A 24066-nucleotide genomic window follows, 5' to 3' on the forward strand; every position below is an offset into this window, starting at 1 on the left:
CGGGAGTAGACTTTTTGGGGCTGCAAGCCTCACTAGTTACCCGCAAAGCCGCTACTATGCTGCGAAGAGTCGAAGACACCTTCTAGGCTTCTAGCCCTTCTCCAACCGGGGTTGAAAAATAACTTCGCGTTCTAGTGCCACCAACCCCAGTCCTTTGAGCTGCAAGTAACGGCCTGCACCGTCGTGCATTTCTTCCCTATGGTCCATGGAACCTTGAGTGAGTGCTGTAGCCGAGCTCGGACATGAGGGCCCTTGGGATGATGGTTGGCTGTTTCTTGCAAATCCGACATACTGGATGAGGCTCGAGGCATACATAGGTCAAGTAGCTGATCTACAATCCAAACCGCTCCCCATCTTGAATGCTTCAAGAGATCTTCGCTGGTAGAGTTTCGTCGCCAGGGTCGTCACGTTTTCCAGTGGCCACGGTACTTATATCCTGGCCCCCGGTCTCCTTGACCTTTGCAGAGTCTCATTGGCTTGTCCACCCAACATCCCTAGTCCTGACAGCCGTTATGCGTTGACCCGCAGAAATGTATGTATAGCCCTAGCAGTTATTCGAGCGACACTGACCCAGCCTCGATCTTTCCGCTTACTCCCTGTGATACTCCTTTGATCTCTCCATCAGGTCTAGTTGAGATCGATGCACCTCGCGAACTTCGCAGCAGCCCTGTCCAAAGACTCACCAATTCTTGTTGGCCCATTATTCCTGCTTCATCTGAGTATCGGATGATTGCGCCGGCAGCAGGCCCCAACATCCTAGTCACACCCTCATCTTACCCAACGTCCTGCACGGGGCTCTCGATAGAGTGGTCTCCAGCATCTTTGCTGCAGCATCACTGCCATTTGCCAATCCCCACAGAAGCCACACACGGGAGCTCTACACGACACTAGTCTTTGAACCGGGTTTCCTTTCTGTTGTTATTTCTTGTGGCTAAGTCCATCTCTCATGTTTACACACTTGATGCACTTGCATTGTGTTGCTTCCTTCCACTTGATAAAAGGTTTCTTTCTACCTTTTGGTCGTGCGTACAATAAACTATAGCTTGCTCTTCTCTGGTCCCACCAAGTGTAGACCCTGGAAACAACCGTGCTGCCCCTGTTCGTCTTGCTCAGCATCGACAATTCTCCGCGTGTGGCACGCCTGTTATCGGCGCGGTACTAAACCTGCCTCAGCGGCACCGTGTGCATCGGCAGGGTCCTACAAAGAAGATCCAGGGTTATAGAGGTCTATTGACCTTGTCATGGTGATCATATTCCCAGCATCATATCGAAACCCTTCAACATTGCTGTATATCACCCGCGGCTCTGCCGATCGAACGTGGAAAGCAGGACAGCAAACCCCGTCCAACTTCATATGAGCCCTCAGATCTCCTAAACAGGAAGCAGCACGTCATAAAACAGAGAAGTAATTTATCCTTCATTTGGACGGCGCAGGATACCCGCCACAACTGTTTAAGGACTGGACCTATCCTTGACATCCAGGTCGCTTCACCTCAGGTCTTGACCGTGTGGTCTGTTAACCGTCAATTTGAACTTCTGAAAGTATCATCTGTTTTGAGCCGGAATTCGTGTTTTGAAGCACGCCCAGAGTCGTCAGATCCATCCAGTTTGATCTACCGCCGAGATTACGATTCGATCGGGCAGCCTATTTGTTTATAGTTGGAGGTGAAGTCTCGAGTGGCTTTCTTTGGCTGATCTCCAACATTTCTCCAGACATCATAGGAAAGGACTCGGGCGTTCCCATCTACAACTCGATCGACAGCATTTCCAGCGATCTAACGCACATCCGGCACATCCTCTCAATAAGCCTCATGTCCGTCTCTGGTCTGTGATCAGCAACTGTTCAGTGCGGCCCCTACTTTCGTTCATCCCAAGGCATCGTACCATAAGCTCACAACTCTCCTCTCGCCACGACAGGAGCTCGGGTTTCCCCCAGCTAGCATACCGGATCGATCTCCAAGTCCTTTATATCAAAGGGAAACACATCTCTCAATGCTGGTCACACGGCAATGTGATACAGGAAGGAACACTTGGTCTTCTAGTAAGCTCGAGGCGATCTATCGCAACTCAGCGTCTCCACGCATGTCGAACTTTGAGCCACTACCAACGCAGCCGGACTGGCGGGAACAGTACTCAACATTTCCACTCCCAGGAGAAAACGGGTTACTTCAACCATCATTCGATCAAAGCACTACATCAAATGTATCAGAGAGTAACCAGAATCAGCAACAAAACAACGCAAGGCCTACATTAGGGCACCGCCATAGCCTGGGACCTTTACTGCAGACAGATCCTCAGCCAGCTCCGGCCATAGAAAGACCGGACTCTGCGCCGCCAGGAGATTGTGGTCATCAAGCAAACCCTATCCGGGACGACTCTTTTTCCACAGAATCAACCGCTGTTTCACTTGCCTCGGGATCGAATCCACTGAGTTCAGCATCCAGCGCGCCAGCTCAACAAGGGACTTTGGCAAACAAAGAAGAAGGCAGTGGTGGACCTCAAAGTGAAATCAAGGATGAAGAAGATGACGACGACGATGATGACGAGATGCTTGACCCGGAGGAGGGTGCTCCACCGCAAACTGCGGCAGAGCGGCGAGCAGAGCGAAGAAAAATGAAGCGCTTCCGGTAAGTCGTTCTTTCTCAAGCGCATAATTGGCGAGCGCGAGTAATGGGGCGAACACACAAGTTGACAATGATATAGTTTAACACATCAGCAAACGCGGTTTCTAATGAGTGAATTCGCAAAACAAGCGCATCCAGACGCGGCCCACCGAGAACGACTTTCGAGAGAGATCCCAGGGCTGAGTCCTAGGCAGGTACAGGTTTGGTTTCAGAACAGGTAGGTGAAACGATCCAGAAAAATTGATGGGCTTGGGTGGGACAAGGACTGACAAAATCTAGGCGTGCGAAGATAAAGCGGTTGACAGCGGACGATCGAGAGCGCATGATGAAAATGAGGGCTGTGCCGGACGACTTTGACAATGTGCAGGCTTTGCACTCTCCTTATGGGGCCGCTCAAGGCATTGGTACACCGATGCAGTCGTCAGTCGACTTCGTCCCAGGATACAGCGATCATATGATGCGGCCTTTGATGGTCGATACTATGAGGAGAAACGATCACGAAGACCATATTTCCCAAACTGGTCTGAGTCCAGCTTTTGGCCATGTAGGATTCGCACCTCCGGGATCGATGGGTTCCCCCGATGTGCTGTCGCCATTATCTTTGAACTCTGGTGACCGATATTTCCCAGGCAGTAGTCATCTCTCGAGTCCGATGAGCGCAGGGCCAAGGAGTTCAAACCCGTTCGATCGACAAAATAGCTACCAAGCGCTTTCTAATTCCAGACAGCTCGTTCGTCCTTTGCAACCCTTGCAACTGCGCGAAACAATGTCGAGATCGCGGTCTGAATCGATCCAGTCTCCTCTGAGGTCGAGCATGTCTTGGAAAGGGGAAAATATCGACTACAATAGCTACAACACTGGCCAGGGCAGTCCCCAATTGAGCGGACGCCAGCAGTCTGTGTACCAACCAGACCAAATTGGCAATAGTTCCATCAATGCGCATCAATATGAGACCAATGCATTTTCCAGTTCGTCCCAATCTTTCTTTCCCTTTTAGTCTCATACCTTTGATGGTGATCTATGCGCTGACTATTTTTAGACCAAAACATCCAGAGCTCACCTACTCAAATGACGTACTCCCAGTCCCATAGCGGCCCCTCGTCTTCAGTACAGCAGTCAGGACCATCCACATTATCGCGGCTCCGAGCGTCATCCTCAGCTTTCCCTCCTAGTCTAGATCTGCGAAATCAGTATCGACCACTTCAAACACAACACAACTCTCCGCATGGCACGACACCACGAAGCACTTCATTTGCTAGCGCTTTCACAGGCGGATATGCTAGTGCGCCTTTGGCTGCGCCTGTGGACTTCTCGTTGCCACGGACTCCTGTTGATGGAAGCCATGGAAACAGGAATTTTAACATTCCTCAAACTGCACCGATGAACCCCCCACAGGATTTTACGAGCGCTTATAATTCGACCATAAGTCCTGCGAGAGCGCAACATGGTGACAGAAATTTCGGGAGTCAGGGACAAAACAACCAGGATCAGGGAAATCAGGGGCAAGGACAAGGGTCTGGTCAGGCCGGGGACCAGCAGCAACAACAACAACAGTCTAAAGTTAATGATGAGACATCCTACCTGGCCGGACACAAGCGAAAGAGAAGTTTCGCGATATCTGGTCCATTCGAAAGCCCATGAATAATCATTCGAGGGGGGGAATTCTCGACGGGACATAATGCTTGGCATGAAGAGATCGCACATAATTATCAATCACCACCCATGACGTATATGATTTGTTTTTTGAGGAAGAATTCTCCTAAAGGACCCACCAAATATCAGCGAAGAGCCAGGCGAAGAAGAAAGCGCGGAGATCGGATGCTATACTCCTGAACATTTCCTTCTTGGTGCCATGTTCGTTTCTCCGCTCTATGAGCTTTATTTTCAGATATCAATGTTTTAGTAATGCGTGGGGTGCTCTATATGCGGGCAAATGGGCTGAGGATGGGAATGGAAAGGAAAATGGGATTCGTCGCAAGAAAATAGGTGCAATGGGGACGCCTGTACTTTGTGCCCAAACATACACATCAGCGTGCAGTGCGCAGCTTTGCTTATGAATGTAGGCCAGGGAGCCAGTTATCTGTGTATATTTAGTTCGTTTTTGGTAGGAGCTGGCTCAGGGCGTGCCTGTAGATATTTTTGAATCATGATGTCTTTAAACAAGCCCTCGACTTGAGATTGATGAACCACACTTGCGGTTCGTACTGATGGGAGATGTAAGAGATAAAGCAATGCAAGAATTGGACAGAGACATGAGTTTTGATAATATATTTCAGGTAGAAGCAAACTTCTAATAGTCGTAGAATCTGTGGCGGTGTTAGCTGTTGACCTTCTCAAATTGGCGCGTAATTGGACCGACCCCTTTCCACTCTTTTTCCCCAACCAGCCTGCATCGACCATTTTCCTCAGAAGTACGCTAGGTCTGTATTTTGAGTCTCCAGTTTCCTCGTATAATACCTTCATAATAGCCAGGCAAGTGTCGATTCCGATAAAGTCCGCTAATTGTAAAGGACCCATAGGTACATTTGTGCCGTTCTTCATGATGGCATCAATGTCATCCCTGCGTCCAACACCAGTTTCCAGACAGATGATTGCCTCATTGATATATGGCATCAGGATTCGGTTTGCAAGAAATCCTGGCGAATCCGCAGATTGTGATGGAATTTTGCCTATAGCCTTGCAGAAAGCTATCGCGGTATTAATTGTCTCTTGACTTGTTTGTAAACCAGTGATGATTTCAACGCCCTTTTGAATTGGCACCGGGTTCATGAAGTGCGTTGAAATCACACGTGATGAAGCTGATGTGTCCGTTGGGTCCTTTGTCGTCGATGCTGCTATTCTAGTGATGGAAATAGAGGAGGTGTTTGTAGCTAGGATGGCATGGGGAGGGCATATCTGCGCCAGGGCTTCGAATATAGAAAATTTAAGGGAGGGAATTTCGGGGACAGCTTCAATTACGAAGTCTACATCCGCAAGGGAATCCATGGATGTGGTGGGACGGAGGAGGGATCGTGTCTTGTCGGACTGCTCTTGTGTGATACGCTCTTTCGAGACATCTTTGGCTAACAATTTGTCTGCAAAAGATATGCTCAGCCCCTGCTAATCCATAAATATCTGGAAGTAGGGTCATACCGGCGAATTTAAGACCTTTATCGATTGAAGCCTGGTTCGTATCAACTAGAGTTACTGGTAGGCCGGCCTTCTGCGCGGCTACCAATGCTATCCCCAGGCCCTAAATCGCATTAGCAACATGCATCTGACAAGAAGAAAAGGGGGGGCGGGAGTATAGGCTCACCATCTGTCCAGCTCCAATGACGCCGAGGCGCTTTACCTCTTGGGCAGCAAGAATTGGGCTTGAACAGAAGCATCTGGACTGTGTAGCACGTCTCAGGAGCTGCCTGTGAAGTATGGGTGAGATCATACTGCCAATTTATAGAGAATATCGACGGAGATGTCAGGGAGAAGAGCGGCGGAGACAGAAATCTGGAGGTTTCTCAGACGTCGTGGCGCGGCACACAGTGCGGTAGCATAGCTTCCCCAGGATTTGCTTGTGTACCTCGGCTTTGACTTTTGTCTGCTGGAAATATTGCGCTAAATTTTAGTACTACTCTACTGTAGACTCTACCTTATCTTATCTAGTACAGGGGTCAGGGAACGCGTCGCGTAAACTTCAACGGTACTGTCAAGCGCGTACAGTGAGCATTTCATGTCCGAACCGCAAAATCAATAGCAAATATGGAACTCGCAGACGGCAAAAGAGACGTTGTCGACCCCGAGGTGCGGGCGTATGTATCAAGTCTTGTTACTGCAGTAAGTATAAACATTGCCCCTTTGCGCCTCCAACCATGTGTGCCCTTCTGACGCGTCCAAGCTTGGAGGAAGCGGTGCCGACGAAGATGGTCGATATGTACTCGGAGACGATGCTTTGGCTTGTCTTCGAGATCTCAAGAGATGGCTGAAACTTTACGACGAGAAAGCGAATCGATTGGACGTGGCAAGGTGTCTAGCAGAGTCAAATCTCGTGGGAGGAGACTTGCTACAGATTCTGGCAGCTTGGCCGGAAAATGCTACGGATGATCGATTGAAGTCGAAGATAGCCCTGGCGTGTCTGGAACTTTTGGTGCCTCTGACATGGCCTCTCGGCAAGGATCCAAAGGAGATGACCGTCAATCACCACCGACATGTTCCCTACCTCGAAACCGCGCAGCTGGGATACAAACGTTCAATCATCAATTTCGACGGAGCCAGAATACTTCATACTGCGATACGATGTGCTCTGCCCTCGATGGCTGTAGATATGGGTGACCGGAGTACACGAGATGAAGGCATTATCAAGCTTCTACTCTATTTCATACGGAATATTGCTATGATTGCTCCGCCTCCAAATGTCCAATACGAAGGAGACGAAGCAGAAATCTCGAGATCCGCCACAATTGATGCCTTTGACTACCAGGATGTTTTTCACCTACTCTTAACCGTGTCATCCACAATTGGGGAAGACTACAATATGCAGGATGTTGTGGTACTGGATATACTTTTTCACCTGATCAAAGGGGTAGACATTGAGAAACTCTTTCTCGATGAAAAGGCAGCCGACAACAGCAAGATGGATGAACTAGTACGTCTACGGAAGAAGGAGGCAGCAATGCTACGAAGCTATCAGACAAATGCCCCAACGAGGCACAATCGATTTGGTGCTATGGCCTGGCTACAGCGAGAGGACGCAAAGATGACGACGATCTCAGGCCAGGCTGCTGTAACGGACTCTTCGAGGGGTTTGGCCAAAATGGATGCAACCAAAAAGTTCAAGCCTCCACGCCGAGCCCTGAAAGGAGACAACGGGCCTATGGATTTTGACACCCCTGTCCATCTCAGTGTGCAGGCGACTAAGCATCTCCGTGAATTTGTTGAGGAATTTCTGGATTCGGGCTTCAACCCTCTTTTCAACCACATACGCAAAGCGATTGACCGAGAAGCAGAGCGAGTTCTTGAGTACCATCCGCGACAGTTTTTCTACTTGATCTCCTGGTTTCTTGAGGCTGAGCGAGTCAGGAGAAGGAACAAAAAACCTTCCAAGGTTCAACAGAGTGCTGTCTCGGAAGAAGTGGACAGCTACTCCCTCGTCGCCAGTGTTTTGAACCAGGAGATGTTTGTTACGTTGAACAGAGCCATGGACTACACATTTGAGCACAAGTCATGGCAGGATCTTAGCGCGGCTATGAAGTGCTTCACTCAAATTCTCCTCACTGTTCAAGACATGTTGGAATCACCTCTTGAAGACGACCAAGAAATTGCCGAAAACATTCTCAATCGAATATTCTACGAAGAAACGACGCATGATAGAGTAGCCAACATCACGCGTACCTACAAAGACCAGGGATTTGGATATCTGGACTCTTGCACCGAACTCTCTCACCACTACCTTCGTATTCTTGAGCAATATTCAAAACAAAATGTGGACCTTCAAGTCAGATCACGGCGCAGGGTGCGGCGAAAGAAGAAGGCTGCTAGAGCTGCTGGACAAGATGAAGCTGATGACGATATTGTGGATGAATCGGAGGGCGAGGATACAACCAGAGCTGAACGCACTTCACACGAGCGGAAATTCGAGTTCAAGCGCTTTGCTGCGCGCTTTTTGTCTCAGGGATGCGTCGATACTTTCGTTACCTTCACAGCCTACTACAACGACTTGAAGTCTTCACAGCTGAAAAGGGCACATCGATTCTTTTACCGAGTTGCGTTCAAGCAGGAGATGAGTGTAATGCTGTTCCGGGTCGACATCATTGCGCTTTTATACAAGATGATCAAGGGTCCCGAAGGCTTAGACCCACAATCCAGCAGTTACAAGGAATGGGATGAATTCGTGAAGCAGATTTTGAAGAAGTGTACGAGGAAGATTCAGGAGCGACCTGAATTGGTTGTCGAAATGCTCTTTTCGAAAATCAACAGTACTGCACATTATCTTGAGTACGGATATGAGAAGCAAACAGTGACGACGAAACCTCGCGCAGCGGCCGAGCTGGAAGTTAAGGGAGCTAAAGAATGGGAAGAGCAAATTGCCATTGTTGTTGGTGCCCTGCTAGACAAAAATGAGGCCGACCATTTACAATGGGTCAAATCACAACTTTCCTCGGCTGAAAGCGAGCGAAGAAGCTGGGAAGGAGCGAATGCTGCATTGCCATCAGTTGAGGATGACCCGTTTGCAGAGCCTGACGAGACACCAGCAGTGCAGGTAGAGCCGCTTAAGGCTCCTCCAATCCGTAAGTTCCTTTTTTTGGTGCTTCGGTCAACATTTAGCTAATGTGCAATAGTGATAAAACCTGGCGATGATGCTCGCAAGCTTGCCATGTTCAAGAATGGGCATCTTCGACTTCTCATGACTCTGGTCAGTTTTCAAGTCATTGGAGTAGCTGATGACCCCGATGCGTCATGGATTATCCCCTCCGACCAGTCAGCGGACCAGTTGAAACAATCGCTAGATTTGATTAAGACATCTGAATTCTCCCCACCTGTTTTCGACGATGGCCAAGAAGCAGGAGATTTCATTAGACGCAAATCTGCAGGCACAGCAGGTAGGAAAAAGGCCACTTTTGACGACGATGATGGAATCGATGATGAAGACGATGAGGATCTCTTGTTCCCTGCAGGAGGACCAACCCCAATGAATAAGTCCGATGCTTTGAAAGAACTCAAGAAGAACCGTCGGCGTAGAAGAAAGGAGGGCACAGAAGACGCCGAAAGCCGCGGCTTAACAGATGAACAGATTCAGGCACGCGCCGAAGCTCGACGGCTAAAAGAGCTAGAGAAGAACCGGAAAATCAAGAGCGCCCTCTTTGTGACGGCGAGTGATGATGAATCTGATGGAGATAACGATGCAGAGTTCTTTGCTCAAGAGAAGGAGAGACAGGCAGTTAAGATCAAAACCATGAAAGAGCTGCTAGGTGTTGGCCCAGACAAGCCTAGGAAGAGGCTTTCAAGTGCTATGTCGGGGGAGAGCGACGATGATGATATTCTGATGAGTGCGGCTGCGCTCCCGAGCAAAAAGCGGCGGTCGAGTGTTATTCCGGTAGATAGTGATGACGATGATGATCTTCTTACCAACCGTGGACGATCTTCATCTACGGCGAAAGATGTGGGATCTGAGGATGATGCCACGGATACACCGTTGTCGAGTCCACATATCCGGTCATCTCAAATGAAGAAACGAAAAGTTGTGCGTGATGAGGAGGATAAAGAGAATTCGGTACCTGAAAATTCAGCTGCTTCTGCTTCAACGAAGTCCACGGCAATGGTATTAGACGAGGACGATGAGGATGAAGAAGTGCCTGTAGTTCGACAAGTAAGGCAGAGAGTCCGGGCAGGTTTTATTGTGGATAGCAGTGATGAGGAATAATGATTGTGTTTTGCTGGAGTACTGGATACAGGATTCGGGGCGTTGGGATTAGGCTACTGTTTGAATACCAACTGAATTTCCGTATCGAAAAACGAAGTTTCCCAACTGTAATGTATGAAAAGTGAGAGCTGGAAAAGGGGTCAAATAACCCCTCCTCTCCAGCCTCGTCCCCAGCCTCGCGCTAAGAACCCTTCTAAGCGATAAATCCCAACTTCCTCACCACGGGTTTTATTATCCCATCCCATCCTACCAATACGAAATGGCCTCAATATCATAGCGTCAACTAGATAGAGCAAGCATCATGGCGGCCGATTCACACATCAACCACCAAGACGCACGTGATTATTGGCAGTCCATCGACGCGGACGTCAATGGAATGCTAGGCGGCTTCCCATACATTTCCAAGGTTGATTTGCAGGGGAGTCGCAGCTTTCTGGTTAAGATTGGGGTTAGCGGGAAAGGGAAGGAGAAGGTGGAGAGAGCGATTGATTGTGGTGCTGGGTGAGTTTCTGTTGAAGCTTTTGTTTTTTATGTTGTTTAGAGTTTCGTATGGCGGTGTTGCTTAAGTCAGGCCAAGTTGGTTGAATCATAACTCTTTTGTATAGGGGAGCCGAGATTTGATTTGTCCATGAGATAGCTGCCTAGCATGCGCACTTGTGGTGGCCAATGGCGCGAATATCTTGCAAGGCAAGCAATCATGTTTAATCCGCAACATGTCTACCTTTCACGCAACTTTCCCATCATATAAATCTACGTACCACATCCTGATACCTTCCACAGGATTGGCCGCATCACAGAAGGCCTCCTTCTCTCCACAGCTACCACTGTCGACGTCGTAGAGCCCATTGCCAAATTCTCCAACGCCCTAGCCAACAAGCCCGGTATCGGCGAAATCTACAACGTGGGCCTCGAGTCCTGGGAGCCGACCGTCGAATACGACCTAATATGGAACCAATGGTGTCTGGGTCACCTGACTGACGAGCAGCTTCTTACATACTTGCAGAAGTGCGGACGTGTGTTGAAGGAAGGGGGGTTTGTGGTTGTGAAGGAAAACATGAGTAGTATGGGCGAGGATGTGTTTGATGAGGTGGACAGCAGTGTTACGAGGTAGGTCCCTACCATGCGAGGTGAGGTGGTGGTTTGAGGGGAAGAGTGTTAACGTGGGTAGGACGGATGAAAAGTTTCGGGAGCTTTTTGAAAAAGCGGGGTTGAAGATTAAGAAGACGGAGATACAGAATGGGTTACCCACAGAGTTGTATCCTGTGAGGATGTATGCGTTGCAGCCATCCGGGGAGTCTTAGATTCGAACATCTTCGTTTTGTTGAGATTTGGAAGCGTATGGAGTTAGACTTCCTCTTGAATCTTGGGCGTTAAGTTCAGCATAGATCTAGAACTCTTTTGCGTGCGCGGACATGATGGAAGATGATGGTATAACTGAATATGCCACGGGAAGAGGGCAAGTATGGCGAAGATCCATCACTTGAAAAGTCATTGGGTGGTTTCTTGTAAATTGACACATGATTTCGAGAGATGGAATTTCCTTCTTTGTGAGTTGCCAATATTACGCAGCAGTGCCCAGGAAGGAAAGGTTCGTTGAAGTCTAGTGTAGAGCGGAGAGGGGAAAGGCATTGAGGGAAGCACTGAATTCGAGTCGTTCACATGACATACTTTTTTCGTCCTTGAATATTGGGTAATCACGCATCTTCTTCATCATCTTCTATACGATAACGTTTTACTTAGATGTTTTTTTACTCTTGCCTCCAGACCGGCGGTGAGAAGCAAAGAGAGAAAGTACTCGTTACTACCGTGAAGCATAAAGTTACACAATACGACGTGTCATTGAAAGCAAGTGCAGCTAGCCGCAGCGGCTATATATCTAATAGATGGGCAGATCTAAAGGTCGGTCTACCGCATCAGCACATCAGAACTTATTACTGTCCACAAACACTTTGTTACCCTGCCCTCCGATGCTTCCGCCAAGTGATTTCATTACACCCTCGCTCCCCTCATTTCCAGCTTTGACCATAGAATGCACATACCCACTAAACCTATCACTATCCACGTGTAGATAGCTACTCGTCCCGTTCACTTTTGCACCAATGGACTTCATTACCCCCTCACTCTCCTTATTCCCCACCTTTACATCGGAATGCACGTACCCACTCCTCCCCGCATACCCCAGATCGGCAAACTCACCCCTCTCATACCGACTCAACAACTCAACAGCAACCTGAGTAGCCAGTCCCTTGCCTCTGTGCTCAGGCAATACATACAGTGTCGCCAAACTCCCGTCAATTCCCAGATACCCCCACGCTGCTAGCTTCCCTTCTGCATCCATGATTCCCACGTTTGCTTGCCCCTTCAGCGTTGATGGCTCCCGTGGTATAGAGGATGTGGAGACTACGATGCCTAATTGGTCTTCTGGAACGCGGCTCACTGAGTATCCTGAAGGAAGCGGCCGCCTGGTCTTGGAAGAGACGGTAGAAGTCGGCACGATCCAGAAATTCCATTTGGTTATATATGGAATGCCGCCACGGGTTTCAAGGAGTTGGGTAAGTGAGGTGGTAATACTATCGTGTAGACATGAGAATTTTAGACGTTGGTCAAAGGGCCATCCTGGAGCTTCTGGGATTTCGATTGCCTTCAGATATAAAATTGCGGAGTGGACATGGGCGTTGAGTATGTTTTGCTGGGAAGCCGGAAGAGGGGTTGGGAGAGTAATTAGATTATTAAAGATCCATACTTGTGATTCAGCATGGCGCGAGCGGTCTGAAAACAAAATTGTGTAGACCTCGGGAACTGAAAGAGAGGAACCGGGAGCTGGAGGAGGAAATGTAGCGGCGAATAGACAGTGACGGGAAGGCAAATTATGAGGGGCCTGAAGCCGGTTGTAGATGGGATTGCTATGCGGAAGGTGTTGCTGGAGAATTGGAAGAAAAGATGACAGTGCCGTCTCCTGGGGGTGTCGATAGAATTTGACGATTTCTTTTGCCGCCATCTTGATCTACTGATAGTTAGACAAAAACGTCTAGGAACCTTTCGAAACAGTTTGACGACTGTTTACTTGGGCAACGCAATTCAGGTTCTAGTTTTTACAGTACAAAAAGACGATTAGAACAGGCATCTAAAATTTTATCTACTTACATAGCAGAAATGAGGTCAAAGTGTGCATATGTAATACATTTGAGTCATGGCTTTATTGAGAGAGAATAGGGCTTGACGTCTAGAAAGAGGAGTGGGGGTAGAATTCCTTAGCTCCGACCCGAAGATGCACGTGAGTCCTAGCCCTATTCCGATGTTTTCCCCCTTTCCTCTTTCCTCCCTCCTCCCCGAGAAACGACACTAGCATCAGTCAACATCATCGTAAGTCATTTGCAGTACATTGCACTCCACTGTGATATAATATAGATACTCGAGGTAAATCTTTCATTAGATCCTACTACTGTGGAATATACAAGAAATAGGCCACCTGCTTTATCCGAGTCGTGCCTTTCAGACTTTGGAGCACGCAAACCCCTACACGACCTGCCTGGTGTTCATAGGAAACACCGAACCGTTGAGAATTTCAATCCCCATGGCAGTTACATGACATTTCATCGAAGGCGCGGGTATAATTGTGGCCAGTGCAACAGCCTAGTCAAGTCGGCTGGTATACAAAAAGAGTAAATACTCGACGCCTTCCCCTCTCTTTCTGCTTGATGATCTTTTCTCTCAAACAACTTTTGAGTTCCAGTCGTCAAAGGTACTTTTTTCCCCCTTCTTTGGCTCTTCTTCACGTGAAATTAAATCATGTAGGTTCATGAAACGGTCTCCAGGGCGTGTCCATATTCTATGCCTCTGGAGATAGTGGAGTCACAGGACGTGAAAGGGATACGGCTCAAAGCTGTATAGGTGCCAATTATACAGCTTTCAGTCCCGCGTGGCCAAATAGGTAAGCCGGGATATCCTCAAGCATAACACAGGCTAATAGTCTTCCTAGTTGCCCATACGTAACCAATGTTGGCGCCACAGAGGTATACCCCGGAAAAACAGTCAAAGACAGCGAGAGTGCAGCATATGATCCTGCCGGTCAGCCATATTGGAATGAGTTCGCATCTGGTGGAGGTTTCAGTAACCTGTATCCCATACCCGAATATCAGAAGAACACTGTGGCACATTTCTACAAGAACCATAATCCAAAGCATCCATACTACACAACCGGCGTCGTGGGTCAAGATGGTGGACTTTACAATCGTAGTGGGAGAGGGTAAAAGCACCTTTTGTAACCTCAATTTGTATGAATGCTAAACTGCGCTCTAGATATCCCGATGTCGCTGCAAATGTATAAAGCCACCACTCATCTCTACACTCATCTCAACAAACAATGCTAACTTTAGAACTCAAGGGTGACAATATTGCCGTCTTCTTCAGTGGTTTTTTCCGGGCGCGACAGCGGAACAAGCGCCTCCACGCCCATCTTCGCAAGTATCGTCAACCGCATCAACGAGCAGAGGCTCAATGCAGGCAAAACGTTATCGGATTCATTACTCTGGCTCCTTACGCGAACCCCTCGATGCTGAACAATATTACCAACGGGAGTAACCCAGGCTGTGGTACTGATGGCTTCCAGGCTGTTCCTGGTTGGGATCCTGTCACTGGGCTAGGTGAGGGCTTCTACCTTCAGAGTAGGAGTACTGACATACCAGGAACTCCAAACTATCCAAAGATGGTGGCATACTTTATGAGCTTGCCGTAAGTAGAATATTGGATATTAAAGATTCATGGCAGGTGCCCACCTTCTCCGGCGAACTCACAGCCAGTGATGATATATGACCATTGGTATTGGGGAACCTATTTTAATGATAATGAAAAGACATTTACCGTCTTCTTGCTTCATATGCTGCACCAACGCTTTCCGGACACATTGTGAGACGTGGCCTAGATGGACAAAATGCCACCTTGCCTGCCGTTTGAGAGAGGAAGTGCCTCTTATTCTACTGTTCCTCTTACTCACAATTTGTACGTGACTAAGGAGTTGGAGAAGATCACCCCGCGATCTTTCGACTTGTGCTCTTCTAAAGATGCCATAGGAAGGTACTGCAATTACAATGAAGGAAAAGGTGCATAGTACTGTCTTGAAGCCAGAACAAGTGTCCGTTCTGATACTGCTGGATTTCCAGATTCAAAAGACAAGTAGCAACAAGGAGAAATTTGGTCATCAGATTAGTTTTGCTTGATGTATTCAATCTAGTTCTCTGCATCTCCATAACGCCTCTGACGCCAAATAACTAACCAAGGTCCCCTTCATGCCTATATTATCCAATCTCAATGCAATAACAGAGACGCTAAAAATACAACATAAATCTAAGGTATCTCCAAAACCCAAGTAATCTTCTCACGGATAGCTCTCTGCCTCTTGAAAAACAACAGCTGTGGTCGTCATCGTGAACAACTACACTACCCTTTTATTGGGTTCTAGATCCAGATCCGGCAGTGGGATATTACCCATCTTATCATCCCCCTGACACCTCTCCCGCTCGAGCTTCATCGGCATAATCATAGCCAGCTCCGGGCAGTAATCTAAGTTCGCCTTCCGCTTCTTTGGGTCTTTCCATACATCATCTGCAAGATTCTCGCCCATATCTCGGGCGTGATAGCCCATGGGTTTCTCGAACCAGGTATCCTCGACCGAAAGATGGGTCTCCTCCGCCCCACTCGCTACCTTCGCTCCCGGCAAGACCGTAATCCGCTTACCGAACCATTCGTCTTCGGGCTCCGTGTCGTTGTATCTTGACTGGAAGCCGAGTATTCTCTTTACGGTCGAGATCCGGCGGAGGGATAGTCCGCCGTTACCGGCAAACGTATCGTCCTTGGATCTGCGATGAGCTGTTAGACTTCAGTGTCGAGGCACTAGGTGGGATGTAATGGGATAAGACTGACCTCGGGGCTCCAGCCCAATCGTAATGCAGCCAGTCATCTAACGTATCCCCCGAATTGGCACACATGATGCTATCCGACTCGAACTTAAGCATCCATTCCACCTCTGACAAATGGTCGTTGTAGAAGCGAAGATCAGTAAGCAACCTATAGATATCCTCCTTACTATCAACCTTCCACGGTTTCGGCAAAACCACCAAGTCCAGCTTCCCATTCAAAGCCTGGTACTGCGTAGCAAAGCTTCTAGAAACGCTCATCACACTCTTATTCGTCCCGATAAACTTGAACCTCCAGTCCGGGGGCACGACCGACATCATATGCAAGAGTTGCGGCACGAGATGCGGGATCGGGCGCCCCTCAATCAGAAGCGCCACTTTTGAGGCATTGAACTGTACTTCCGAATCAACTTTTGGATGCCAGTCGACTTTCAACGCTGGGAAATGCCCGATTGCTTCGTTGTATTTTTTCTGCGCCAGGTCTTTGACTGATTGCTTGTAGCTAGGGATAAGGCTTGCAAACAACCACCTGTGACTTGCGGGTTAGCATTCGCTTCTATCTTAGCAGTACGGGATTTTGGATTGGACATACGTTGCAAGAAGAGTTATTGCCAGAACTATCCTCGTTCTGTTTGTGGCAAACATGCCGTTGCTCAGAGGTTTTGAGCCGTTTGGTGGTGTGGCCATTGCCGCCGTCATGGCGCCCTTGTTAAACTACAATACTCGGAGCAGTTTTGCAGAGAAGTAGATTAATTCTAGCTAGGGATGCGAATCTGGATTTCTCTCTGTTGGTGGAAAAGCATAATGTCGTCCAAGCGTAAGACGAAGTCAGTTCTATGGATGCTTCCTTCGCTAGAGATCTACAGTAATGACGAGACTCTAGTTGTGTCTCGTAAATCGCGGGGTTGGTTCGAGAATGCTAGAGCTCCACTTGCTTTATATTTCACTATTGAGTCCCGCAAGCCCCCATCTGTAACAAAAGCAAATCAAGCAGATTCAGGGTTAATTTACATGTACGCCAAATTGTTTTATGGGGATATCTAATCCACAATTTGTCTTAATTTCGATATGCAATTCTATCAAAGGTCGATAAGAAAAGCAACAAACCGTGAACCCCTTTCGGCTTTTCTGAGACAGTCTCCCAACCCCTTGCATTCCAATGCATCCTTAGAATTCTAACCCTAGTTGCATTCCAACTATCCCGGTATTGCAGTACGAAGCCCAGAATATGCCTCTAGGTTTGTAGAGAAACAGAATGGACTCGAGTCTGGTCTCTTCATATTGACTTGAGTGAACTCAGGGGTAATAAGCGATACCCGTGCCATGCCACGCCACCAACACACATTTTCAACCCCTAAATCACTGTGCACGAGAGTTTGTATGTTGAACAGTGAGATACAATATGAATTCCTCTTCCAAAACTCCCAATTCCATGTAACAGCCCAAAGTTTTCCAGTTTCATCCAGAGTATAGATCCTCATCTATCAATCATGGACGTGATCTTCACTACACAACTTGTATTCGGGACACCACTCAGTCAAGCGAATAAGCGATTCTTCTGTCCACTTGTGAATCTGATGCACCCCCAAGGGGTGAGGATAATCTACCGTCTTCACACTAAACGTTCTTGCAACTTCCACGCTGGGGAGATTTATAGCATCATCTTCTTCTGGTAGAATCCCCTCTGCCTCATCTCGTTCTTGCAATATTTTGAGTCTAAGACACCTCGTTAGTTTCTTCAGCTTTTGTGGGAGCTTCAAAGGGACAAACCTATTGTGAAACCACTGGTCCTCATATCGATCATTCTTGTCATTCTTCTTCGTATCCTCGTAATCCCACTCCTCCAATACCTTCAACGTACTACTCCTCTTCCGCAAACTCAATCCGCCATTATACGCATCACTCCCACCAGCCGCAGTAGGCGCGCCCACAAAATCATACTCGAAATAATCATTCACACTCCTGGCCGCGTTCCCGCATAGCATACTGTCGCTTTGAAACAGCAATATATGCTCCGCCGGACTCAAGAACTCCCACAGCCAATCCTGCGTCAGGAAACGGTTCATCGCGTCTGCGTCTGTGAGCATGGAATCTTGAGGCAGGACCCGCACTTGCATGATACCGTTCTGCAGGTACCGGGCCAGAGCGGACGATGTTGAGAACTGCGATGCTGATTCGGCGGATGTAAGGATGATGATGGGCCAGCTGTCACCGAGGACGATACCGAAATGTAGGATAAGGGGAATGAGGTTGCTGCGGAAGCGGCTCTCGATTATGACTGCTACTTTGTCGGTGATGGTTCCATTGAAGGTCCCTTCGTAGATATCTGAAGCATACGATTTGAGGTGCTTTCCGATGGCGATTTCTGGTATGGGTGAACTGGAAGATTCTTCGAGATCCAGAGGACTAGGTGTGGAAGGGAAGTGGTCTGAATATGCCCTCACTAATGAGGCTTGTGGGTAGAAAAGTTTCCATATCCAGAGAATGATCAGAATACAAAAGGCCGTGAGGAGAAAGTTGTGGGATCTTCGACGGCGCTCTTCGACAGAGATCATTGCGATGGTCTGCGACCCTCGGGTCGTTATGGAGGTGCTCCTCGATCTTTGTGATGCCCGCAATCCGTGAAGAATGTGGGTTTGCCGAACATCCCTTCAAATATCGTTGTCTTTCTCATCTTAACAGAATGACCGATTATGGTTAGGCACAGAACTGTCAATCCTGCCAATCAAGGGAAGCACCATTTCAGATTGTGTCTCAAAAGACCGGCCCGACAAATGACTGTGAGATTTCCGAAAGCGGAAATTATTGCAAGTCACAACTAACATCACGAAGCTGGAATGTTCTAAGACAGAGCATTAGCCAGTTCATCACTCACTCCAGCTTCCCTATACACACGTTTACTTAGACATAGAGGTCCACTAGAAGTTCTTCATGAACACCGAGGGGGCTCTGGACTCTGGGTTCTGGAGGCTCAAGTAAGATCAATGAAAAAGAAAACCTTTGTATCACGAATCAAGGAGGTTTCGTTTCGCTTCCCCTTGCAGATCGAATTAGAGATCTGTCACAAAATACACCCCTTGATGGAGAATTACCGGTTAACCGTTCGATAAACACACCCCTAGGATATGCAAGGTAGATCCGAGGGCTGCATCCGCTCGTGCATTTTTGAAGATCTGGCATCCTTACCTGTTAGGCTTGTAGAACACAAGCAAAGATCTGCTTCAACATCCTCCGGATTTTCCATCCTATCATTCTTCCCTCTCTTTAATCTACTAGTGCCTAATAAACCTTCCTCTTACATTACATATACTAAGAGTCTAGAACAAGTTTAGTACTTGGGTTTTAATTTTCCGTAAATCATTCCCCAATTGCACACTATTCAAGTACTAGTAACAAGACGCTGCGCTTGCTTCTACAGTATCGGAGATTCATATCCCTGAAATACGATTCGGTAAGCTACCTTACAGTAACAATCCGCCGGGCTCTGACTTGCAGGTGCTGCACTCGCTGTAGCCAGCCCAGCCTCAAACTGCATGCCCCTCCCTCATACCCAGACCATCCAAGCGTCAACCACCTACTTTGAACAGAACACTTGACAACTTCAACACTATCTTGACATGCCACTACAAATATTTTTAGGACATCAGGATTCTTCCACTCTCAACTACTTTTATCCCATATATCGATAATCTCTTGTTCAAAATGGCGTCGTCAGCAGGCAGCGAGATGACTATTGGCGATGCATGGGATTATCTCAAAACAACCGGACTAACTGGATGGCATAAAACTACACGACGGATGCGCGTTGCTGGAGTCATTTTTACATTATGGTAAACTCCCTCCCTCTTTCATTCATTCATTCAATCAATTGAAAATGACTAAATGAAAAACCTCCAGCGTCCTCTCCTTCTTCTTCCTTCAACCCTCCATCCCAGACCCTCCTTCGCTCCCAACAATCCCCCAGCATAAGCCTAGAATACAACACCCACAACACCCAGAACCCCTCCCCAACCACGTCCCCCTACAACGCCTCCAAAGTAGCCCTCCTGATCGAAAACCGGCCCATCCCCATCCTCGCGCCATTAATGCTGCACTTCATTTCCGTCGTCCCTCCCGACTGGCGCTTCCGGTTCATGGGCTCCCTCGAATCCGTCGCATCTCTCAACGCCTCGCGCAGCATCCGCAACCACATCTCTGCCGGAAAACTAGACCTAACCTACATCCCGGCCAACATGACAACGGGCTCGCAAGAAGAAATCTCCGCCTTCCTGACCACGCTCTGGTTATACGAAGTAGTACTGCAGCCAGCGGAATGGCTGTTGGTTTTCCAGACCGATAGCATGTTATGCGCGAACAGTAGGCAGAGTCTGGACAACTGGCTGGATTACGACTGGGTGGCGCGCCGTGGAACCCGAATGGGCGGTTTGGGGGGAACGGGGGACTGAGTTTGAGGCGGGTGAGTAGTATTGTTGATGTACTGAGGAATCAAGAAAGAAGGCCTGGCTCGGAGCCAGAGGATGTGTGGTTGACGGATCGGTTGGGCCATCGGCCGGGGGCGAAGCTGGCGAATGGGACAGCGAGCTTGACGTTTTCGGGGGAGATGTGGAGTGGGGAGCTTGAGAAGGTTGCTGCGGCTGCGAGGAAGAAGAAGGGGAAGGGCAAAGGGAAGGGGAAGGATCCGAGTAAGGCGGGGGAGTTGGTCAAGGGCATTGATGATTGGAGGGAAGGGTTTTATGAACCGATGGGGTATCATACTGGTGGTAGTGGAAACATGCTGCATGCTGGCATTTGGGGCACGCCGGAGCAGAGGAAGCATATCTGGGGATATTGCCCTGAAGTCAAGATTATGCTCCAGATGGACGCTGCCAAGTTCATCCCTGGAGATTGCGGTGGTGTGTGGAAGCGGGGTGAAGAGGCCTTGGATGGCATTCTAGATGGAGGTGGGGAGACGGAAGTCATTGATGGAGAGGAGTACCCTATGTTACCAGCAGATCTATCCCCATGGTAAGGTAGAGGATCATGTAGTTTGAAGCCCATTCCGACGGCGCTTTTCTATTTTGCGATGACCCCTCTACTAGGGGTCTTCGAAACACCTGTTTTGCTTGTGTAACAACTGGAGAAAGGAGTATAGGTCAGCATTTTTCTGTATACCAGTTCTTTTTCAGCATTGAGGAGTTGCAGGGCATCTGGTGTAGATCAATCAATTCGCATCCCGCCAGATCAGATAACTCACATGCAAAGTGAAGACAGTCACATCTCACAAAGGTAATTCCCCGTCTAAGAAACATTCATAAGGTATATATCGTTCTGTTTATTTCAAATGGATATACCCAAAGGTCACATAGTATATCGTATCACCACCGCCACGCCATCGAAAAATGATAGCCAAGAAACGCCTTGCACTCCCAGAGAATTCCCATGTAGTATACTGTATATGTGCAAGAGAAAAGTATAGAGCATGTGAGGGGTGCTGTAACTTGGGCGTACAAGTAACACGTGTCCCAAATGAGGTTACGAAACTTGTACGCCATCCTCGCTTCGCACCAAGGTGGGGGGACTTTGATAAGGTCATGATTTTCCTTGCTGGGCCTTGTGTTTCAACATTACCACTGAGTATCTATAGCAAAAAATCAGTCCATGACGACGGATGGGATTACGAATTGGGTTTTAGATAGTGATGAGAAGATATGAATCAAACTTCTCCAGCATCCTGAAAGCATGGATAATCGAGATATAGCGATAGGGCGGGGGAGAAACAGTCATATGTAGAGTAGAACTTACGCAATTATGCCGCCAATAGCAACAAATACTCCGAGAACAGATTTGTCTCCAACTGCACGTCCGGATGTAATCCAACCTATCGCTACGATGGTGCACGTCTTGACGTGACCAACTACTGTGCTGGATACTGGACCGGTCTGTGCAATGATGAAGAATTGTGACATGTTGATAATACAGGCAAAGAAGCCGGACTATATCAAATGTCAGCTGCTGTCTGCGAATTGTGGAATGAAATATCAGTAGTTGAAAACATACCATTCCAATCATGACCCAACGATTTACTGGCAATTCAGTCCAGACTGGGAAAGTATCGACAAAAGGGATAACATAGAGAAGCATGAAAGCTGCTAGAGGAGCCTGGTTGAACAGCAATTGCATGCTGTTCATTTGGAGCTTCTTGTGGTAGCTAGAAATCCAGACCGTGTACAAAGAGCTTGCAAAAATACCCGCAAAGGCAAAAATGACCCCCAGCGAGCTTGTAGTCTTGACATTGGCATCTGCGGATGGCTTGGAATCATAATATGAAACCATTCCTACGCCGGCGCAAGCCGGAATCAATGCGTAAATAGCCATTCTAGGCAGAGTAGATTTGTACAGGACGTAGTTCATGAGGGCGACCGTCGGCGTGAGCAGAATTCGCGCAACTTGGTAGAAGGTCACAGTCGAGAATGCGAGTGACAGGTTGGGCAGGATGACATTCAGAGCCATAGCAACTGCCAACGGAATAATCTCCGTGATTGCGACCCGTCTTGGTACGAACATGGCGAATCGAGGTCGCGAGAGGGTGAAAAGCGTGAGCCATGTTATGAAGAAATGGAAGGCCGCGAATGTAAGTTGGGCAAGTTTCAGAGAAGGGTCGGAGAAGATGGCTTTGTTCGTGAAGACCTGAAGAATCGCGAGAATTAGCTACGCAACCAAAAAGAGCCGGCTTGGCGTCGTCGAACTCACAATTCCAATGGTAGCTAATGTGTTGACCACCATCCATAAGACTGCTGTTCGCGTCGAGTTATCGGGCTTCGCAGGCGCGGGCTTCTCCTCGTCCGCAGGCAGGAATTCAGCCCGCTCATCAAGCTCGTCCCCCTGCTCAACATCGTCGCAGTCTTCACCTTGACAAAGCTTGGATCGGCCGCATGCTTCTCGTTGTCGTCGAAAGATACGTTCGTGACGGATGAGCTGGAAGAGGGCGGATGATCTTGTGCCATTGTGTATGTAAGGGTAGGTGGGTGGGATGAAGTAAAAAGGGATGCCGGTAGGATAGAAGAGAAGAGAAGAGAATATATACGATAGTAGAGACAGAATAGAGATGCGATCAAACGAAAAGTGCTAGGAGAGGACGAGAAGAGCAGAGCAGAGCAGCTTCGAATAATATATTATTATCTCATCCGAAGTTAGGTGTTAGGGTAGGGTGTAGGGTAGTAGGGCAAGGGTAGTGCGGAGGTATCGAAATAATAGGTCCCCGGTCTGGATGCGTGCTCGTCGTCGTCGTCGTCGGAATGCCAACTAATAATAAGGGGACCGTACCTTACTGTACTCGTGCCGACGGCGTAGTAGACTAGTAGCCCTTCAGCCTTAGCTCTAATTCCCGTGCATTCCTTCCTTGCAGTCTAAAAATGGCGTCGTGGATCAGATCTGCGTAAGAAGGGAAGGGAAGGGAAGGGAAGGGATGGGATGGGATGTCTATTAAGGTAATCCTTGACTGGTCGAGTCTGGTGAGTCGCTACTCGAAGGAATAATTAACCTCAAGTTTCAAGTTCGCAGGTGGGGACGTAAGGTATTACGAGTTAATTTATTTATCCCTTATCGATACCGACCGAGTACATTTACTCGAGGACTGTACCGTATTGGTGTACCGCATTGGTGTAACGCTGTTGAATCTTCGATGGTACTGTAGGGTAGTTTGACCCGAGCACGTGGAAATCCTAGGTAGGGTAGTGGAAGGGGGTAGTGAAATACAGTAGTATATAAATTTACCTACAAGGTATCTCGGGTATGTATTTACCTACTAGTAACCCTTACAACGAAGAGTTTACTGAAGATGGCAGGGATTTTCATAAACCGCCGTAGGATTCTATCGTTCATACGGCCAATGGAATAAAACGTCTTGTATCCATTGATTTCGTATACTTTGCGAGAAGGATCGAGGCGAGGCAGCAAGAAGAAGTACCCTACCGTAATATCGAATTCAAGGGCCCTTATTTGACCGGTTATTTTTACATTTCCCAAGCTGTCAAAACTCAATACTCACCAATAGGAAGTCAAGAAACGTGCTTCCTCTCAACTCCTCCGGCCGTGGCTGACAGTGCAATCTCCTGACCGTATGCCCTCATTTCATCCATTTCATCTCATGTGTGATTCA

General features: G+C 48.1%; 8 protein-coding genes across 8 annotated transcripts; 3 read left to right on the forward strand and 5 right to left on the reverse strand.

Annotated features, from left to right (window-relative positions):
• Window positions 1-1992: 1992 nt before the first annotated feature.
• Window positions 1993-4265, forward strand: HD-10 (Homeobox protein; the record flags this gene model as incomplete). The annotated part of the gene is made up of 4 exons (XM_031147282.1): window positions 1993-2627; window positions 2704-2841; window positions 2904-3592; window positions 3664-4265. 4 exons carry the CDS (start codon window positions 1993-1995, stop codon window positions 4263-4265), a joined length of 2064 nt encoding a protein of 687 aa, XP_031007448.1.
• A 649-nt stretch (window positions 4266-4914) lies between these two features.
• Window positions 4915-6045, reverse strand: mmgB (putative 3-hydroxybutyryl-CoA dehydrogenase; the record flags this gene model as incomplete). Its single annotated transcript, XM_031147283.1, has 4 exons — window positions 4915-4930; window positions 4984-5698; window positions 5757-5856; window positions 5920-6045. The coding sequence occupies 4 exons, from the start codon at window positions 6043-6045 to the stop codon at window positions 4915-4917; spliced, it is 957 nt and encodes a 318-aa protein (XP_031007451.1).
• A 314-nt stretch (window positions 6046-6359) lies between these two features.
• Window positions 6360-10017, forward strand: TOF1 (Topoisomerase 1-associated factor; the record flags this gene model as incomplete). The annotated part of the gene is made up of 3 exons (XM_031147284.1): window positions 6360-6434; window positions 6496-8884; window positions 8936-10017. 3 exons carry the CDS (start codon window positions 6360-6362, stop codon window positions 10015-10017), a joined length of 3546 nt encoding a protein of 1181 aa, XP_031007450.1.
• Window positions 10018-10318: 301 nt separating this feature from the next.
• On the forward strand, window positions 10319-11318 carry tae1 (Alpha N-terminal protein methyltransferase; the record flags this gene model as incomplete). The annotated part of the gene is made up of 3 exons (XM_031147285.1): window positions 10319-10518; window positions 10798-11124; window positions 11186-11318. The coding sequence occupies 3 exons, from the start codon at window positions 10319-10321 to the stop codon at window positions 11316-11318; spliced, it is 660 nt and encodes a 219-aa protein (XP_031007453.1).
• Window positions 11319-11893: 575 nt separating this feature from the next.
• LHYA1_G002309 (uncharacterized protein) lies at window positions 11894-13015 on the reverse strand (the record flags this gene model as incomplete). Its single annotated transcript, XM_031147286.1, has 2 exons — window positions 11894-11922; window positions 11974-13015. 2 exons carry the CDS (start codon window positions 13013-13015, stop codon window positions 11894-11896), a joined length of 1071 nt encoding a protein of 356 aa, XP_031007452.1.
• Window positions 13016-15448: 2433 nt separating this feature from the next.
• On the reverse strand, window positions 15449-16628 carry LHYA1_G002310 (uncharacterized protein; the record flags this gene model as incomplete). Its single annotated transcript, XM_031147287.1, has 4 exons — window positions 15449-15453; window positions 15502-15872; window positions 15937-16458; window positions 16522-16628. The coding sequence occupies 4 exons, from the start codon at window positions 16626-16628 to the stop codon at window positions 15449-15451; spliced, it is 1005 nt and encodes a 334-aa protein (XP_031007417.1).
• A 785-nt stretch (window positions 16629-17413) lies between these two features.
• LHYA1_G002311 (uncharacterized protein) lies at window positions 17414-18484 on the reverse strand (the record flags this gene model as incomplete). The annotated part of the gene is made up of 1 exon (XM_031147288.1): window positions 17414-18484. One exon carries the CDS (start codon window positions 18482-18484, stop codon window positions 17414-17416), a length of 1071 nt encoding a protein of 356 aa, XP_031007418.1.
• A 3013-nt stretch (window positions 18485-21497) lies between these two features.
• slc35e3_2 (Solute carrier family 35 member E3) lies at window positions 21498-23033 on the reverse strand (the record flags this gene model as incomplete). Its single annotated transcript, XM_031147289.1, has 4 exons — window positions 21498-21546; window positions 21711-21901; window positions 21966-22595; window positions 22659-23033. Coding segments are annotated over 4 exons (1245 nt in total), but the record flags the coding sequence as incomplete, so codon positions are not given.
• Window positions 23034-24066: the final 1033 nt, after the last annotated feature.

This window comes from Lachnellula hyalina (assembly GCF_007821495.1).
Source record: "Lachnellula hyalina strain CBS 185.66 chromosome Unknown contig00028, whole genome shotgun sequence".
NCBI lineage: Eukaryota > Fungi > Ascomycota > Leotiomycetes > Helotiales > Lachnaceae > Lachnellula > Lachnellula hyalina.